We start from the raw sequence: 20,476 nt of genomic DNA, 5'->3' as shown, positions 1-20,476 counted from the left end.
GTTCTAAAATGCTCCCATTGCACACAGCTAGCACATAAATATTCATTTCTCCAGATATTTTAGAACAGGTTCTAACACAGGCAGATCCTGATCTACAGTACTAGTGGAACTTGAAACATCCTGATCTGGACATCTCAACTCCAATTTGTATTTCCTTTCAAAAATGCCGCTCCACATGGTTTTGTGGTACACACTTGTGCAATCTGAATGACCTAATTACCTTTTTAATTTTCCCCTGATACTACAAATCCAGTGTAAACTACAAGAGAGGAAATTTGAAAAAAGTTCACAGTAGATGAAAAGCATGAGCAAAAACTCAGGCACTTCTGCTTCAACAGCTGCCAGTCTTTGATTATACAATATAGCTTTTTAAATCCAAGCCCTGTTTATTACTGCCTCTGCTTGTACCAAAGGCTACACCTACAGTTCTTGGAAACTTCAATTCTCCAAACTGGTACCATCTTCCTAATATTGATCCTATGGAAAAGGAAAGTTGCTGGCACCGATACTCCAGTGCACTCTTACAGTGGACAGCTTCAGTACTTTCCATGTCACCCACTGGCAGCCCCAACGAGGACATGTGGGGAGTATAACACTGTCTGAAAGCAGGTAGGATGCCTACTTCCCTCTTAGATGATATTCTTTATGTCTACAACTATAATCTTAGCTTAGTTTCTTTAAAAAGAACAAAAAATACAAACCCTCCCTCCCTCGCTACTGGTCTACTGGAGACTTTGCTTCTTGATTTGTGAACAGTATTTTTCTGTTCTACTCAAAGGCACTAGGTGGGGTGGACCTGCCTCTATCTTGCAGCACACATTCCTAAGCAGCAACCAAATGTCTCTAGGACAGGACACGTACATATGAGCAAACAATCAGAAATCACATCTTGCCATTTTTCTTCATAGTAACTGCTGTTTTCATAAATGTTCAGCTACATCTCTAAAAGCATGAATCCTTTCTTCCACTCCTTCAGTTTATCATCGGATCTGGCTACTAAAAAAAAAAGCCTTACCCATCATTACTGTACAGGGCCTGGATGCTCAGTGTAGGAAGAGTTAGATGTGTCTAGATGCATGCTAGTCAGTGTTATACGAGCTGGTAGCTGTTGAGAGGGCCAAACTTCCTGTATGCTTGAGTGAAAGACACAAAAGTATAACTCTCACAATGCTCAAGTTTAACCTTTTTAGCCAGTTTTGGGACAACCCCCCTGAGGGAGCGGAGCCCCATCCTTTGTTCCTCATACCACACGCTGTCCAGGCCGGTGATCTCTTTCCGGGCAGTCAGATAAAAGGGAGATTTGGCATCTACCTGGGTGGGTGGCCGATGTGCATACATGTATTTGTACAGCAGGCAGTAGGGGCAGCGCTTGTGCCCTTTTGAGTGCTCGTGGTATATCTGCCCATAGCACACTTTGCTGGAGTTCACTCTGCCCTCCCGCTTCACACTATCTGTTCTCGCAAAAAAGGGCCTGTTCTGAGCATCCTTGAGCAGCTCTATGTCACCAAACATGAGGTCAGCGTGTTCCTGCAGAGTCCTCATGTTCAGATACTGGCTGTTGTATTTTACTACAGTGGAAAGCAGGGCCACTGGGCTCTCATCACCCAGACATCCTGTCCTCCACATCTCCTCTTCATCCGAGAGTGAGAAGTAGACGATGACACGAGAGCGGGCTCCTGACATGCCAGCCTTATTGAGTACCCGAAGCTTTTCCTTGAGCTTCTGGGAGGAGGAGCTGAAAATGCTGCTGGTGATGGAGAACCCTGCCCCGGCGTTCTTCAGGATGCGGTCTAGCCCCCGGCGAATAGCATGCAGGGACGTGGCCAAGAAATCCGACCCATCTGTCTTCTTCACGGTGACATAGAAGTCTTCAAGAAGTTCATTCAGCTTGACTGCAGAAATCTTAAACAACAAGAGGAAAAGAATAAACTAATACATTTACATTGTTCAAAGGAGAGTTTTTGACTACAACACATAACTTATAAAGCACTGATGCATTTAAATTCATATTTACTATAGTAATTTGTGTTCCAGCTGTATGCTCTGTGATGGACTCATTGCAGCACACTGTGAACAACACAACCTTGTGTGTAACCCATATCAAGCAGTTTGCCGTCAGTTCATGGATCTGATTATCTGACTGGCTCATTGTACTTTCTAAGTGCTAAAACAGAGGAAAGTGGTCCCATCAATTAGTGGGTATTTGCATACAATGGAAGCAGTACATGGAAATCAATCTCATGCATATTCATTGTGGAAATCTTGAAAACCTGACTGGGTTGTTGCCCTCAAGGATCATGGTTTCCCACCTCTGACCTAAGCAGATCACAATAAAAAAAACATACAGAATCATTCATAAAACAAACAACAAACATTTTACAATAAGAAACAAACAAGACAGACACTGCACTCTGATATGAAAATACTAGCACTAATCCTTTCATACTGGCCACTCCAATTATATACTCATTCCAAAAGCCTGTGAAAAAAGATATGTTTTTAGTCATTTCTTAAATGCAGGAGTGCCAGTGAACAACTGCAAATACAATGGTTACTTATTCTATTGTAAAGGTCTTGCATCTCTCATCTCAGCAAAACGTTATCTTTGCTAGAGACAGAACTGACAACTGTTGTGTCCCATCCAACCTTAAATTCCAGGTTGGCTGATAAATCTTTAAAATCTGATCTAAGTAACACAGAGAATCACATTGTAATGCTTTATGAATAAGAGTCAATAATTTGAACGGTAAAATTAGGTCTTACCTGATAATTATTTTTCTTTCAGCAACAGCAGATGAATCCAGGAACTGGTGGGCTTGTGTCCATCTACCAGCAGGTGGAGACAGAGATAACAGAACTGTTGGGAGTAATAGCAGACGCCCAGCCCCTCTATCAGTTGGTATAAGTCTTTCAAAAGCAGTAGAAGTAGGCCAACCAAACTCAATAACTTGAACTTAGAAACCATCCTCACTATAATAAAAGAGAACCAACTGGAGAACTGTAACTATGAAACATCTGTTCCAATAGTCCCCTCAGAGGCAGGTTAAAAAAAAAAAAAAAAATCTGTCTGAATCTGCATTAGAGAAAAAGAACACAGCAGCAGAAAAAATAGTCGGCTAATGGGAGGGACCCTGGATTCATCTGCTGTTACTAAAGGAAAGAAAATTATCAGGTAAGACCTAATTTTACCTTCCTTGTCACAAACAGCAGATGAATCCAGGAACTGGTGGGATGTACCAAAAGCTACCCTAAGAAGGGCGGGAAGCCGACTTCCCCCGCGCCAACACCTGAGCCCCGAAACGTGCATCTTCCTTCGCGGTGACATCCAACCGATAGTGTTTGACAAATATATGACGAGAAGGCCAAGTAGCTGCTCGAGAAATTTCATCCACATGAAGGCTACAGGCCTCTGCCGAAGACGTCACCTGTGCTCGAGTAGAATGAGCTCGTAGAGCCAAGGATGGCTCTCGACCTTGTGACAGATACGCTGACCAAATGGACTCCTTAATCCAATGCGCTATGGAGGCTTTGAAGGCTGCCTCACCTCTCCGCGGCCCTGACAGAAGAACAAAGAGGTGGTCTGATCACCAAAATTCATTGGTGACCTGCAGGTAACGGAAAAGCACCCTGCACACATTCAAAAGGCGAAGGGATGCAAATTCCCCTGGAAAATCCTCTTTCCGAAACGATGGAAGAAAAAAAGTCTGATTGAGGTGAAATTCTGACACTACCTTTGGAAGAAAGGATGGAACTGTCCAAACCGAGGCCCCCATGTCTGAAAACTGTAAAAGGGATCTCTACAAGACAAAGCCTGCAGTTCAGAAACGCGCCGAGCTGAGGTAATGGCCACCAAAAACACCACCTTATGAGTAAGATCCTTATCCGTTGCCTTTTGTAAAGGTTCGAAAGGAGGTGCTTGTAAAGCACTGAGCACCAGGTTTAGCTGCCAAGGACAACAAGGTTGTCAAAGAGATGGACAAAGATGAAGGGCTCCTTGCAAAAAGCGAACCACATCCGGGTGAGCTTCCAGGGAGAACCCGGCCACTCGACCTCGAAAGCAAGCTAGAGATGCCACTTGAACTCGCAGAGAATTAATTATACGCGAGACCCTTAGCAAGACCTTCCTGAAGAAAATCTAAGATCACTGAAACTGACGCCAGGAAGGGTGAACCAGTCTTCTGAGCACACCACGAGGAAAAGATTTTCCATACTCGGGCATAAGCCTAAGAAGTAGACTGTTTTCTGGCTTGGAGAAGCGTGGTAATCACAGATTCCGAAAACCCCTTATTTCTCAATCGGTGCCTTTCAATAACCAGGCCATAAGACCAAAGCAGGAGGGATTTTCCATCTGGACAGGGCCTTGGTTCAATAGATCTGGAGTTACCAGAAGTCGTAGCAGAGTGTCGTGCAATAACTGAACGAGGTCTTCATACCTACGGCCTTCAGGCCCAGTCTGGAGCCACCAGAACCACCAGCCTGAGATGACTACTAATGCGATGGAGAATTCTTCTTATCAGAGGCCAAGGAGAAAACACATAGAGTAGCCCCTTCTTTGGCCATGGCTGCAGTAGATTGCTGGAGACCCGGGCTGTCTTTCTCGGGAGAAGAATCTGGGAACCTTGGCATTCTGTACCGTGGCCATGAGGTCCCATCACCAGAGTTCCCCAACAACGACAAATCAGTCGGAATGCAGCCGCCGACAGCGTCCACTCTGCTGCATCCAACAGAGCTCGACTGTGAAGTCCGCCTGGATATTGGTCTGACCCGCAATGTGAGCTGCTGAAAGGCAAAGAACATGAGTCTCCGCCCAATCCATGAGACAGGATGCCTCCCCTGCTAGAGACACACTGTGTGTTCCTCCAGGGCCGTGCCTAGGGTCTCTGGTGCCCCCCTGCAGACTATCAATTGGCGCCCCCTCCCCCGGTCTAGCATCTTCTTTCTCTCTTCTCTCTCCCTCTTCTCCTACCCTGCCCCCTTTTTCAGCCCAGTGCCTTAAAAGGTGAAGAACCTCGTCAATTGCCTTCTTAACCCCCCCCCCCCTCCTCTCCTGCCGGCCTGAAGATATTTTTAGCTGAAAAGTACACAATAACGATGTATGCATGTCCCCTAGTACTGTGTAAAATATAGATAGCAGATGTAAATTTGAAAAAACAAATACTAACAATCACCACTTTACAAATTAACAATAGAATATAGAAATAAAATAGAAATAAAACAAATACATAAAATAAAATATAAACTTTTAATGTTGAGCACCTGATTCCCAAAGTGGACATATTCCAAACACTATAATGAAAATAAAATGATTTTTTCTACCTTTGTTGTCTGGTGACTTTGTTTTTCTGATCATGCTGGCCCAGTACCTGATTCTGCTGCTATCTGTCCTCTTAACTCCGTTTCCAGGGCTTCCTTTCCATTTATTTCTTTTCATTCCTCCTTTCTTCTTCATTTCTTGCCTTACATCTGTAAAGAAAAGCTGGGTTCTCTGCAGACTTGACTGTCCAGTGGATCCAGCTTTTGCCTATTTTCTCCACGTGCAGGTTTTCTCCCTTTTCCCTCATCTCCTTCCTCTCTCTTCCCTCCCCTCCATCCATGTCGAGCATTTCCACCTTGTAAGGCCTACCTATCCAACTGAAACTGCTTTAGACTTGTTACAGTTGGACCAACAATAAAGAATGACAACGTGAATCCAGCAACTCATTGGTTTGCCTGATTTGAGTGTATGGAAATGACAGCGCAGGGGAGTGGAAACAGAGATTAACCAAATGGCTTACAGTGGACTAGGCTCACTTCCCCTCCAGTCTATTAAACTCCTTCATAGTGTTGACAAAGGGACAAGGAGAACCCGGAAAGAGAGGAAATAGAGAAACGCAGCGCTGGGTTACGGCTGGTGATTGCTGCATACAATAAGAAGCAGGTGGCTGTCAAAACAAAGAAGCGACCCCAGTCTTAAGGTAGTACTTAATAGATCCGTCCCTTGAACTCAATCAGCTACAAAACAAATCAGCAGAAAGAGCTCCAGAGCACAGACTTAGCTTGCTGCACGACAGGGAAAATACCCCCTCCCTAGATCATATGGTTGATCTTGGCTGGCCATCACCAAACTGGTTCAGGCTGCTTACGGTCCAATCATATCGCAGGCATATGTGAATTAGAACTGACAAGAAATGTGTAAGGTGAAGCCTATTTCTGGGAAGGAAGCGGGTTAAGCGCCAAACAAAAGCCATCTTTCTTTCCATTATGCTCCTCGATACCTTTTCCTTTCTTTCTTTTTTTGCATAGCTTAAGAATGTCTTGTTTGAGCTAAAGACCGGATATGAGTCATCCCACTCCCCCGCTGCTCGTCTCGCTTACCCTTCACCTCCCTCCCACTATGTTCTAGGCCTCCTCCGGAGCTGGAACTACCCGCGTATTAGCCCCGCCACTGAAGGAAGGCTGCCTGATTGACGGTGACTGCATGGCACGCACTTTCCCAGCGCACGATTCTGGGGTAGTAGCTCGGCTTGGCTCAGTGGAGATGTAAAGTGTGCACGCTGCCGTGCGCAGCTTTACAGGCTGGTGGGAACTGGAAGCGGGAAGGCCATCGAACAGCTGGGCGGGCCCCGGGAGCCAACGCCCTTGAAAGCAGGCGCCCCCCTGTGGTGCTTACCCCGCTTACCGGGTTAGCACGGCCCTGTGTCCCTCCTTGCCAACTGATGTATGCTACCATCGTCGAATTGTCCGACAACACTCGACCTGCTTTCCCTTGCAGGAGATCCTGAAAAGCCACCAAAGCATTCACCACCGCTCTCAAATCCAAATGATTTATGGACCACGCTGCCTTGAGAGGGGTCCAAATTCCCTGGGTCACTCTGTGAAGACAATGAGCACCCCATCCCGACAGACTGGCATCCGTCATGATCACCACCCAAACTCCAGGGAGGCTAATGGCATGCCCTTCTGCAAAGTGGTCGGGCAGACCCACCAAGACATGCTTCCCCTGGCCACATCCATCTAGGGTAGTCGCCGTTGATAGTCCAGAGAAGTTGGCAACCATCTGCTCAGTAAAAACAACTGTAGAGGACGCATGTGAGCTCTCGCCCATGGCAGCACTTTCAGGTTAGCTGCCATGGACCCCAGGATTTGAGCATAGTCCCAAATGCGAGGGCGGGGCATTCAAAACAAGGCGTACACCTGTTCCATGAGCTTTATTCTTCGGCCATTGGGGAGGATGACTCTCCCTACCTTCGTGTTGAAGAACTCCCCAGGTATTCCAAGGTTTGAGTTGGAAACAGTTGACTCTTGTCTGAGTTGATAATCCATCCCAAAGGCTGAAGAAGAGAGATTACCCGGGAGGTGGCAGCCCGACTCTCCTAAGGAGAGTTGGCTCGAATAAACCAGTTGTCGAGATAAGGATGAACTCGAATTCCCTCTTTCCGTAAGAAAGCTGACGCCGCCACCACCATCATGACCTTTGAAAAGGTGCGTGGAGCTGTGGCCAGGCCAAAGGGAAGAGCTCGAAACTGGAAGTGACGACCTAAAATCGTAAACCTTAGAAACTTCTGATGTGGTTACCAAATTGGAATGTGTAACCAAGCTTCCTTGAGGTCGAGCACCATCAAGAACTCTCCCGGCTGGACTACTGCAATAACGGCCCGTAATGTTTCTATGCGAAAATGATGAACTTGCAGAAACTTGTTCACAACCCTTAAATCGAGAACCGGGCGAAAAGTTCCGCCCTTTTTGGGTACAACAAAGTAACTGGAATAGCGGCCTTTGCGCAATTCGGGAGGTAAGACGGGAACTATGGCTCTCAACTTTAGAAGTTCTCGCAATCTGGACTGCACCGCTATCCGCTTCGAATGCGTGCCGCACCGAGATTCCAGAAAAAATTCTATGACAGGTGCACCGAATTCCATCCCGCACCATGTCTAGAACCCACTGGTCTGAGGTTATCTTGACCCACCCTGGGAAAAACAGAGAAAGTCGCCCCTCCATCTGCTGCTCCACAGAATGGGCCAGCGCCCCATCATTGTGAGGTGCGAGGAGCGGCTCCCTGACGACCGGGGGCTCCTGCAGTTCGCTTTGCACTGTGAAAGGAAGATCTTTGCTGGAAACAGGGATGCTGAAAGGAGCCAGAAGCCCGACCCGGGCGATAATGGTGCACATCCTGAAAACGGGATTTAGCGGGCGCCTGTCTGGAAGCAGACTTAGGCCTATCTTCAGGGAGGCATTGGGATTTGGACTCCCCCAAATCCTTAACAATTTTCTCGAAGTCTTCTCCAAACAACAGCTTACCTCGAAAAGGCAATCGGGGATAAGGCATTGTTTGAAGGCCATGTCAGCCGACCAATGACGAAGCCATAACATCCTCCGAGAGGAAACCGCTAGAGCCATAAGCTTGGCTGTAGAGCAAACCAAGTCATAAAGGGTGTCTGATAAATAAGCCAGACCTACCTCCATTTGAGAAAAAGCTGGAGATCCAGCCATACGGCGTCAGAAACAGCTGATCACGCCAGGAACTGCATTGAATGAAGGTGCTACTCCGTTGCCGAAGAACTAGATTCTCGTCTGGTGGGGCCAGCAAACAACAAGGTATTTGAAGCGGCGGGGCTGGCGGCGACGGAGGTTCAATGTGGCGTCGGCTGGGGGGCGTCAGCGGGAGGGGGGCTAAACAGTGCCCCTCCACCTAGGGCTGTGGCCCCCGCTCCCAGCGAGGTCTGGCTACGCCCCTGGTGTAGACGGCATTACAGTATTCCAGTCATGATGTTATCATGGCGTAGACCGATGTGGTCAGACTCATCTTTCCAATATATGGAAAGAGATTTCATAGCTGCCACAGTTGAAACAGTTGTTAAAGTTTGTTTAAATTTGTGGGATCGGAGTAAGTGTTGAGTCCAGCAGTATCCTAAGATTCCTGGCCTGTGATTTTAGGGGGTGCTTATACTTCCCTAAAGGTATTTTGAAATTGGATATTTGTTCACTTGTGTTAGGAACTCACACCATCTCTGTTTTTATTTATTTAGCCTATTCATGAGTTGTTATTTTGCCAGGAAAGAAATGTTACAGACTGGTCAGTAGTTTTCAAGCTTGTCCTGGTAAGGAGTAGAAGACTCGGAATCAAGAGATCCAACCAAGGACACTGTGCATAGGAGTGCCCAACACAGCCACAAAGCCCCTAGATTATCCAGAAAACCATTTTTAATATTACAGTTGATGGTTATTTGAGGTCCACTGATCGACAGTGTTTTAATCTGTTCAATTTATTAAATGTCTTTTAATTCAAAACAATAAAATAAAACAAATACAGAGAACCAGCCTGGCTGAAACAAACTTAAGTCCCACTGCACCATAGGGCGGATTTCTGTTCCAGGTACTTTGTTATTGACTCCCAAGTAGATACATCAGTCTTGCAGTTTTTCTTCCAACCCACAGCTCATATCAGTAGGTTAAACAAATTGTGTTCCACTAATAGATACAGTTCAAGAAGTAAGTAGTTTTCTAAGAATATTGAGCAATTTTATATGAAACTTAGGAATTTCAATTTGCAAACCTACAAATCTAAAAATTACAATTCATAAGAATAAATCTTGTCTAATACAAAGTATCTGTTTGATGCACTGCTAAATATTGTGCCAAAAACCAGCTAATAATGGACACTCTAATAAAATATGTATTAAGGTGCCTCATGCATGGGAACAATGCCAGAATACAGATTATACAAGGATAAAGCAGCTACAAATAAAAGTCCATGTGCCCACTGGTATAAGAACTACATCATGAGTATATTCTATTCCCCCCCCCCCCAACCAGGTAAACAATACTTAACCCAATCATAGACACAGGTGGAGATGACAAGAATGGTAGCTTTTTAACTTCCAAACCCATTGGGTTGTTGCACAGATGTCACACTAGCATGATGGAGGCCCTGCTGCAGTGCAATATGTATGTGTTCCCCCATCTCACTGCTCAGGAGCACATTCATCCAAGTATACAGTTCTACTTACTCCCGTAACCCCCAAATTAACCCAAATATTACTGGGTGTCTAGTCCAGCCAGCATACACCAAAGCATGACAGTCCAAAAGTAGATAAACTGAGTGATATCAAAGTATACTGCCCTGCAATTGGTCCCATAGACCTTTAGATGTCAACATCCTGTGAAGCAAATCAGGAAAACAACAATTGTGTCAGTACTGAGTTCAAAACATATACAGCACACTCAAGAATCCTTGAAGAGCCTCCAGGTCAGTGTATGCAGTAGTGGCATTGTTACAGGTAACTAATTCTTGCAGGATAAAACAGCTCATATTTGGCTCCCAGGTCCTTTAAGGGCTAGCTCAAAGCCAAGAATGCTTGGGCAAGTCACTTAACCCTCCGTTGCCCTGGGTACAAAATTTGATTGTGAGCCCACTAGAGAAAGAAAAAAATACCTGTATATAATATGAAAAACACTTTGATTGTACCACAGAAAAGTGGCATATCAAAATCCCTTTCCCTTAAGCATCAGTAGTTTTGACCAAATCTGGTATAATCATTATCTTCTGATTTTAGTACAACAGATCTAGTTTTTCCTTTGCTTTGGCCAATATTTGTAGTGCTTAGCTATTGTCTGCGGCCTCGAAGGTACCCGATATGTACGGCAGGTAAGAACACAATGAGGCATATTTTCAAAGCACTTGGACTTACAAAGTTCCATAGTAATCTATGGAACTTTGTAAGTCCAAGTGCTTTGAAAATGAGCTCCAATGTGAAATATTTGAGGGAAAAGAATTTCCAGAAACTTGATAACAACTTTGCTCTCTGCACCTTCTGGGATTCTTAAAATCCAAATGTTGCTGCTTCTGTTGTGGTTGGATAAGTCTTCTAAGTCCAATTGAAGCTGCTGGATTGCCACATTGTGTTCCACCATTCTGGCTGCTCTGGTTTCAACAACAAACAGTACTCCTGTTTGGCTCTGGTTTCAAGTCAAGTGCTCCACTCCTCTAATGCATTCAATTACTTCATTTCTTTGAAGGCATGAATAAACATGTGGATAAAGGTGAGCTGGTTGATGTAGTGTATCTACATTTTCAGAAAGCGTTTGATAAAGTTTCTCATGAGAGACTCCTGAGAAAATTAAAGCGTCATGGAATAGCAGGCAAGGTTCTGGTGTGGATTAGAAATTGGTTATTGGACAGAAAACAGAGGATAGGGTGAAATGGTAATTTCTCTCAATTGAGGAGGGTGAACAGTGGACCAGTACAATTTAACATATTTATAAATGATATGGAAATTGGAACGACGAGTGAGGTGATTAGATTTGCAGATGAGACAGAACTAAAGGTTGTTAAAACACGTGCGGACTGTGAAATATTGCAGGAAGACTTTAGGAAATTGGAAGACGGGGCATCCAAATGGCAGATGAAATTTAATGTGGACAAATGCAAGGTGATACACATTGGAAAGAATAATCCGAATCATAGTTACTTGATGCTAGAGTCCATCTTGGGGGTCAGCGCTCAAGAAAAAGATCTGGGTGTCATTGTAGATAATATGTTGAAATCTTTTGCTCAGTGTGTGGCAGCAACCAAAAAAGCAAACAGGATATTAGGAATTATTAGGAAAGGGATGGTGAATAAGACAGAAAATACTATAATGCCTTTGTATTGTTCCATGGTGCGTCCACACCTTGAGTATTGCGTTCAGTTCTGGTCGCCATATCTCAAAAAATATATAATAGAATTAGAAAAGGTTCAAAGAACAGCGACCAAAATGATAAAGGGGATGGAATTCCTCTCATATGAGGAAAGGCTAAAAAGGTTAGGGCTCTTCAGCTTGGAAAAGAGATATGATTGAGGTCTACAAAATCCTGAGTGGTGTAGAACGAGTAGAAGTAAATCAATGTTTTTTCTCATTCTAAAAGTACAAAGATTAGGGGACACTTGAGGAAGTTACATGGAAATACTTTTAAAACAGGAGGAAATATTTTTTCACTCAACGAATAGTTAAGCTCTGGAACTCTTTGCCGGAGGATGTGGTAACAGAGGTTAATGTTATCTGGGTTTTAAAAAGTTTGGACAAATTCCTGGAGGAAAAGCCTATAATCTGCTATTGAGGCAGACATGGGAAGCAATTGCTTGCCCTGAGATTTGTAGTATGGAGTGTTGCCATGATTTGGGTTTCTGCCAGGTACTTGTGACCTGGCTTGGCCACTGTTGGAAAACAGGATACTGGGATAGATAGACCTTTGGTCTGACTCAGTATGGCTACTCTTATGTTCTTAAGTTGCTTTTGGGAGTCATTAACTTGAGCAGCATGGGTTTCCAGCTCTATGTAGACAGATTTAGTAGCTTCAATTTGGGTCTGCATCAGCTATTTCAAAGCACAAATCTTGCACAGTAGAGGGCCATAGGCGCAGGAGAAAGTGGATCTGGTCTATACTTTTTTTAAGCCCAAGGTCAGGCTTGACAGACTTGCTCCTGGACATTTCCACCATAACTTACTTTGTTTCCAACTCAGACTAATTTGCTGTTGGGGAACAAAATCTATGAAATCAGCCCACATCTGCGGAGAACTCAGAACATGTGGCTTAGCAGTGTGAACTCCTTAGCGCTCACTGACAGTATTTTGGTCTAAATTCAAAGGCAGAGAAGGATCACACAATTGAGGGCCTAAACATCAGAGGTGTCAATTTTGCTGGCATAAGGATTACCAGAAGCATATACTTATGGGATGCAATAATCTAGATGAATTGGAATAGTGGGTGAAACTTAAATCAGTCATTATAAAAGTCAACATGTCTATGTTTGACAAAAGAATAGTGAAAACTAAATGCGACCAATATAGTTTTCAAAAGATGTGACTGAAAAGATAAAGGAAAATTACAAAGAGTCTCAGAAAGCGGAGGATAAAGAAGAATACCTGGAAAGGCTAAAAAAGCAGGGAAGGTAGTCAGGAAAGCAAAGGCAGAAATAGAGTTAAAACAGCTAAGGCAGTAAAGCAAGATGATTAGGCTATTTTAAGCTAAACTAGAGAAGTTAGGACAAGGGAAGGGGTATAAAACAAAGTTGTTGAGGAGAAATATCTGCAGGGAAAATATTACATATTGAATACTTTTGTATACTATTCAATGAATATATGGTAGGAAGGGCTGAAAATATGTGTCAAATATAAATGGAAGAGAGGTGGGCATCAGTCTATAGATAAGAACCTTTGCATGGAACTAGCAGAACTGAAAGTGCCAAGGAAATGGGGCCAGATGAAATACATCCTAGGAGAGCAAGGAGCCTATGAATTAATAGGAATTAGTACCAATACCAGCTGTAAATGAATGTTAATGCAGGAGTTATCTAATGTCCATGCAATAAGCACATTAACTCATACTAGCTGCATGCATATCATTATTACCAAGAGCAAGCTGGCTTCAGGGGCACTGCAGAGGCTTTAAATTCTGGGGAGGATTCACCCATCACCATCAGTCAGCCAGGGTTTTGCCACCATTTCAGGGGCACCGCCTCAGCTTTATAAGAGCACCAATGACTTCAGTGATCCAGGAATGCCCTGCCATAGATGGTACTGTTTCTGTTCCTTACACAGGATATTGCCAGTATGAAAGCTGTCTTTGATCACGAGTCCCAATAGTAATGCTAATGTATATGCAAATGACCTACATTTACAAAAAAATATTTAAATGACCTCATTTACTATATTTTTGTTTATATTTATTTTCAAATAAACATTAACAAAGAACAAAAAAAAATCTACTGAAACAATAAGAAGTATAACATAAAATTGCACTAGGCATATGGTTCTCTCACCCTCCCCTTACATACCACCCCCCTTACTCAAAAAAATTAACCATCCACCAAGCATGGCACACTTGGTTATAGTGCAATCTGCATTCATCCCAGGTCTTTCATCACCAACCAATAGGCTCTCTTCACAGTCTTAATAGTTCAAAATTCAGTTTCTGGCTCTATGCTGCATCATATTCCAAATAGGTTCTCATACTTTCTGGTATCATCACCATCACACCAGGAACTGCCTACCGACTTTCAAATTTTCCACAATAATTGTTTCATACAGCAAGTTGCACCATTGAGTATGAGTATCTGGCTACTGCCAACAAACCAAGATGAATTTCTGGGCTAACAAAAGCATATAATATAAAAATTCATTTTTATATGTGGTTTGACCTAAGACTTTAAAATCAGCAAACAGAATCTAGGAGACAATGGAACTTGCAAATGCAAAATCTAAGCAATATAAGTGGCACTATCCTCCCCGAGGGGTCAAATTTTAGAGTAAAACCAAAAGAGGTGGCCCAGGTATGAACTCTCTGTTCCCCATTTGACATTTTCTCAGCCTGAAGTGGAGATATAGAGGCTTGAAATACAAATGTATAATTCTGGTCTTGATTAAGGGCATTAAGGATTTTAACTGGTGTTTTTGATAAAAAGATATTTAACTGATCAGGCACTATAGATTCCCCCAAGTCTGTTGTCCAAACAGCTGCCCATTTCTGTAAATCCAAAGTGGGTAACCTATTATCAAAATATTATACCAAATAAAATCCTTCGGGCCTTTTCCTACAGCAATAAATTCTCTTCAAAAGTCTCAGTTACATGTCAGTGGAGAGGTATCACTGGGACAGAACAAATATAGTGAGCCACCTGCAAGTACACAAATTTCTCATTATCATGAAGATTGTATCGTTCCTTCAAAATGAGTGGAGTGGAAATGGTAGACGTGAATCACTTGTTTACTCTTTTCAAAAATACAAGGACTAGGGGGCATGCAATAAAGCCACTAAGTAGTAAATTTAGAACAAATTGGAGAAAATAATTTCTTCACTCAATGTGTAATTAAACTCTGAAATTTGTTGCCAGAGAATGTGGTAAAAGCAATTAGCTTGAAACACTACATTGGCTACCAAGTCAAGGCAAGAATATTTTTCAAAGTGATCACCCTAATCTTCAAGGTACTATTCAGAAGGGCAATCGAATATATGCTTAACACGATTTAACTATCATCAAGAAACGCTAGCCCAGAAAACAGAAACTACCTACTCCTACATCTACCCAACTGCAAAAACACCATCTACAGCAGGATTTACCTACCTGGGTTCCAAATGGTGGAACTCAATACCAAAAACCATAAGAAGCATTACAAATCTCCTCCAATTCGGGAAAGAAATGAAAACCTACCTCTTCAAAAAATTCTACAGCTAACCACAAAGTTATCGTTGCCTTCCTTTCAAATCTACCTCTTCAAAAACGATATGAATAAATATCACCAAAACTCTACAGTTGAACACAAAGGCTACCATTACCTTTTCCTCTTCAAATCTAACTCTTTAAAAACTCTATGAATAACCACGTGAACTATAGATGCACTCTCTACATTGCACAACACTATTGTAACTCCATTAAAATGTAAATTGTAAGCTAGTTTGAACCGAAACTTGTTTTTGGATAATAGTGGGATGCAAGAATGCATAAATACATTTCCTAAAAGAAAAGTCCATAAGCCATTATTAAGGTGGAGTTGGGAAAATCCACTATTTTTTCTAGGATAAGCAGCATAAAATCTGTTTTACTCTTTTGGTATATTGCTAGGTACTTGTGACCTGGATTGACCAGTGTTGGAAACAGGATACTGGGTTTGATGGACCTTTAGTCTGTCCCAGTATGGCAAGGCTTATGCTCTTATGTTCGTAAAAGAGTGAAAGAGTAGACCTTACCATCACCACCCACCAGGTGTATGAGCATTGCAAGCCCATAGTGCCTCCACTGCTGAAATACTCTAGTAGATATCCCTACTGGAAACTCTTCATTACCCACTAAAGGTAACCAGCCTGAGCAGCGCCAGTTCATACTCTTTTCCCTCCAGATCCATTTCCATGTTTTTCACAAAGGCCTGACCAGAACACTAGCTTTCAAAAAGCCTGGCAAATGTTGTGCTGGAGCATGGAAATTATAACTAAGTGTTGAAGGACTTGACAAAGCTTATTCAACTTCCACTGGTGTACAACAATCTGTGCCTTTCAACCAGTCATAGATTTGTCTAGATCTGGTAATGCCAATCCCCCTCTCTTATGAACATATTTTAAAATTCTCCACTGCACTCTGGCTTTCTCACCTCGCCAGAAAAAAAAAACCATCTCAACTGTCTGTTTATAAGGGTTTTATCAAATACTTGAATTCACAATGGAGCTGTTTGAAAAATGTACAGCCACTTCATGAAGAGTAGCATCTTGTACAAAGCAATTCTACCCAGCAAGGACAAGTATAGGGATATCCACTTTTGCACCAGTCACTTAGAGAGAGCAAATAAGGGCATAATGTTGGCCTCATACTTGCAAGGATGGGAAAGTATAGGGTTACCATATGGCTCCAGAAAAAGGAGGACGGATTGAGCCAGCCGGGTTTTACTTTCATTGCTTTCCATTGAAAGCAATGGGCAATTACTTCGATTGAAAGCAATTACTTCCATTGAAATCAATTGCTTTCCATTGAAAGCAATGGAAGTAAAACCCGGCTGGCTCAATCCGTCCTCCTTTTTCTGGAGCCATATGGTAACCCTAGGAAAGTATTTGTATACCCAAATAGTGTATGGGCACCTCTGCCTATTGGAAGGGCAAAGATAACATTCTGCAAATATGATCAGTCAAATTACTTGATAGTGCCATTGTCTTGTTATAGTTAAGCCTAAAACAAGAGTAAGTTCCAAAACATCCCATTTCTCGCATGACAACAGGCACAGAAGTATATGGTTTTGACAAAAGAAGCAAGATGTCTTCTGTAAAATAAAAGACATGCATGTTCCTTCCCCACACAAATACCTAATATATTGGGGTTCTGCCTTATACGTTGCAACAAAGGTTCCAAAAACAAAAGGAATAACAGGGGCGGGTGGGTTAAGAGGCAACCTTGATGTGTGCCCCTTTGTGAGGGGGTTTATAAACACTGCCCCTCACCCTTAAGAATAGTCTCTCAAATAGCCTGAGCCACATTAAGATCACTGGTCCCGCCCCGGGAGGAAGTGAGCCGGGAGGGGTGGAGTCAGAACCAGGAAGTATAAAAGGCAGGGCCAGACTGAGGTTAAGGAGGCCCAGGGAAGGAAGAATGGGAGCCCTAGCATATGCCACTACAGCTTATGTCTAATAATCGTGATCTGGCTGAGGTAAGTCACTTTTGTTTCCTGATTCAAGACTAGCAAGCCTTGCTCTGAGGTCAGATTGTATTTGGGGTGTGGCAGCGCTACCAGCCAAAGACTGTGTTTTGGACCTGCCAGCCAGAGGCCTACTTGAGACTGTATTTACTGAACTACAGAGGTGTTTCACCTTGTGTTCCTGGCCCTGTGATGTAACAGGCCTCAGGATTCAGCTTATTTATTTATTCATTCATTCATTCATTCATTCATCACATTTATACCCCACATTAGCCTGAAATAGACTCAAGTTCAGTGTGGCTTACAAACAATAAAGTGAATAAAACATAATAATATACAGAATATAACACAAATTACAATACCTTAAAGAAGTTAATACATGTGCAGTAACCAGGAATTTAGAGTATCTCAAGAATAAATAAATGATTAAGGGTGGATAGGTGAGAGCATAATTAGAAACGCCAGACTGAAGAAATGTATTTTTAGAAGACTTTAAAAGTTAGGTAATTATCTGTAAACTGGATTGATTTAGGAAGAGAATTCCAAATTTTGGTGCCTTGATAGGAGAAATTAGCAGAGTGAATTGTTTTATATATCACATTCTTACAGATAGGGAAATGTAAGACAAGATATTCTCTAGATGATGAAACAGCATTATGAGAGGGTAATTCAATAAGATTATTCATAACGGGGCTTGACCAAACAGGATTTGGTGAATGAAAACGCATAATTTGAAAGATATTCTCTTATTGGTAACCAATGTAGCTCATATAAAAGAGCCCATAGTGGCTTAATAAACCACTTATGTTTGTTTATATACCTTTGTCTGACTGTGTTATTTCACAGGCCCACCCCTCAACCCCCGCTCGGGTTATTACATGTTGTGGCAGTGGTGGGCTCTTTTGGAGCTCATCCTGCTCAAGGAAGCAGGACCCATGACCTCCGGGGTTCTGGGCCTCTCAACGATACTATGCTGGGACATTGGGCAAAAGGAGTTATCCCTGCTCTAGTTATGGGGAGGACATATAGATAGTGTCGGACAGGCAGGTTTACTGGAGTACTGCGCGGTTCTGGCCGCAAGTGATACAGCAAAAACATGGAGTGTTATTCCAGGCCGTGGTGGAGGGCCAGCAACAGCTTATGCAGATGCATCTGGAACAGTGGCAACAGCTACAGCAGCTGCAACAACAGGTGCAGCAGCAAGTGCTACAGAAGTTGGTAGAGCTACAACAGAATGCTCAGGACCAAACAAGAAGGACTGTCAAGGCACCCAGCCTGCAAGTGACCCTTCCCATTTCAGTATTAAAGAAAATTGTGCCGGAGGACTACCTGGAGGACCAAACAGGAAGGACTGTCAAGGCACCCAGCCTGCAAGTGATCCCATTTCAGTATTAAAGAAAATGGTGCCAGAGGACTACCTGGACTATTTCCTGACCAATTTCAAACACCCGCCTTGCTGGTTGGCCAGAACCCTCATGGACAAGCTTATCTGGGGAATTTACTGACCAGTAGCAACCAGATGGAATTCCAAGATGTTAATTCTGCTTGGACAGCCACCTATGTGGAAGTAAAAGCTGCTAATTTGGAAAGGGCAAGCTGCACCCCCGAGGCCTGTTGGCAGTGGTTCTGGAAGGGGTCCCTACAAATTAAAGAAAACCCCTGGAGTTTCTTCTACCGATTCAAGGAGGTTGCCTGGAGATGGCTGCAAATGGAAGACAAGTAGGGCCTAGAGATTGCAAGAGTTGTCCTCCTAGAGCAGTTCCTTGAGAAGTTCTAAGAGAAGAGGACATATCTCTGGTTAAGTGACATTATTTTGCTCTGTGCTTGGTAACAAAGATTAGGTTTAAAAGAGGAATTGTAGAATCCTGATAAACACAGTTAAAATTAAAAAAAAAAAAAAGAAGCAAACTTTATTAGCTAATTTTCATACCCTTTTCCCCATAGTTTTAAAAGTTGAATTTTCTGCTCAGTGACTCAGCGTTCTCAAACTTGCACTTTGGTAGCACTCTAAATCACTTTGTCGTCCAATAGAGGACTCATCTATCAACCCCTGAAGAAGGTTTTTCTGCCGAAACATGGACCATGTAGGGTCCCAATGAACTTTGCTTGGAGCTCTTATCTCTGTGTTTGGGCTGGTCACTTGGACTTGGCTTTCTTCCACCCCGAGTTTGCTTTGTTTAGACCAGTGGCGTAGCTACGTGGGGCCTGTTCTCTGAGTCTGACGTCCTGCACGTACAACGTGCAGGACGTCAGCAAACAAATTGAAGAGCGGGAAGCGACTAAGAAGAAGACGTCGGCTGGCGGGGAGTGGGATCCCCCGCCAGCAAAAGTAAAGGTAGGCGGCGGCGGGGGCGGGTTCGCGGCGGGAGGGGGGGGCGGCAATGTCGGCGGTGGGGGGGGGGCGGCGCCGGGGGGAGGGCTAAAATGTGCCCCCTCCCCCCGGGCTCGGACCCCTCTCCCACGGAAGGCTGGCTACGCCCCTGGTTTAGACTCTAAGGCACAGCAGAACCTAGTTCAGTCCTCATCCCCACCCACCCGCCCCAATTAGGATAACAAGAGTAGAGCTTTAATACATTTAATTAGAAATTTTTTTTCTTTCTCTTTTTTTTGCTGGGTGGGTTCGGTAAGGGAGGTTAGAAGGGTAGGAAGGATTGGAAGGAAGAAATGTTTAGATCATATAGTTATTGCTGTGGGTTATCACTAGGATTAGTGGCAATATTTTGTTTGGCAGATGATTCTAGTCACGTGTAAAATCTTGATATAAGCCTTTTTGGATATAAGGGAACTAGGTCATCAATGAATGGGTAGACCCAGGGAAGGGATGGGGAAGGGAGGGGGAGGGGGTTATAATGAAAATTTGATGACAATCTGACCAAATCTTATTCTTAGTGTACATATTGTCTCTAGGTTTGTTTTGAGTGTTATGATCTGTTATCAATAAAAATTGTTGAATTTTAATACATTTAATTAGTTTCTGAGAAGCAAACACTAAATAGATTACATATTATGCCATATATTCATCTGATATTAATCAACTCTATAATACTAAGATGCAGACAGCAGTCTAGCAGTGAAAGGGGTGCTATCCAGTCTTTTGCATTGAGTGTCACATTTATGATTATCTCCCAGTTGGTGACAGGTTTTATGTGTGTGCTCGATGAAAAGCGCTCCTAGCTCTCAAAGAACGAGTCCATTCTCTTGAGACTAGAGTAGCAGACTTGGAGGACCTGAGGGTGACAGAGAGGTACATAGATGAGGCCTACAGGGATGTTTGTAGAGAAGTCCCAGCTCCAATCTGGCAGCCTCTGTGCTGCCTTGGAGGAGGGGGGTCTTCTAAAAGAAAA

General features: G+C 43.3%; 1 protein-coding gene across 1 annotated transcript in view; it reads right to left on the bottom strand.

Moving 5' to 3' along the window:
* Positions 1-253: 253 nt before the first annotated feature.
* KIAA1958 (KIAA1958 ortholog) overlaps positions 254-20,476 on the bottom strand; it is a 184,784-nt gene continuing 164,561 nt past the window's right edge. Inside the window, exon 5 of the mRNA XM_030193773.1 lies at positions 254-1,902. Within this exon, the coding sequence (XP_030049633.1) occupies positions 1,090-1,902 (813 nt within the window). The 3' untranslated portion in view covers positions 254-1,089. The remainder of the gene's footprint in view (positions 1,903-20,476) is intronic.

Source organism: Microcaecilia unicolor, chromosome 2 (genome assembly GCF_901765095.1).
Source record: "Microcaecilia unicolor chromosome 2, aMicUni1.1, whole genome shotgun sequence".
NCBI lineage: Eukaryota > Metazoa > Chordata > Amphibia > Gymnophiona > Siphonopidae > Microcaecilia > Microcaecilia unicolor.
Note: the sequence above shows the minus strand (reverse complement) of the source record. Positions and strands in the feature narration are given on the sequence as shown.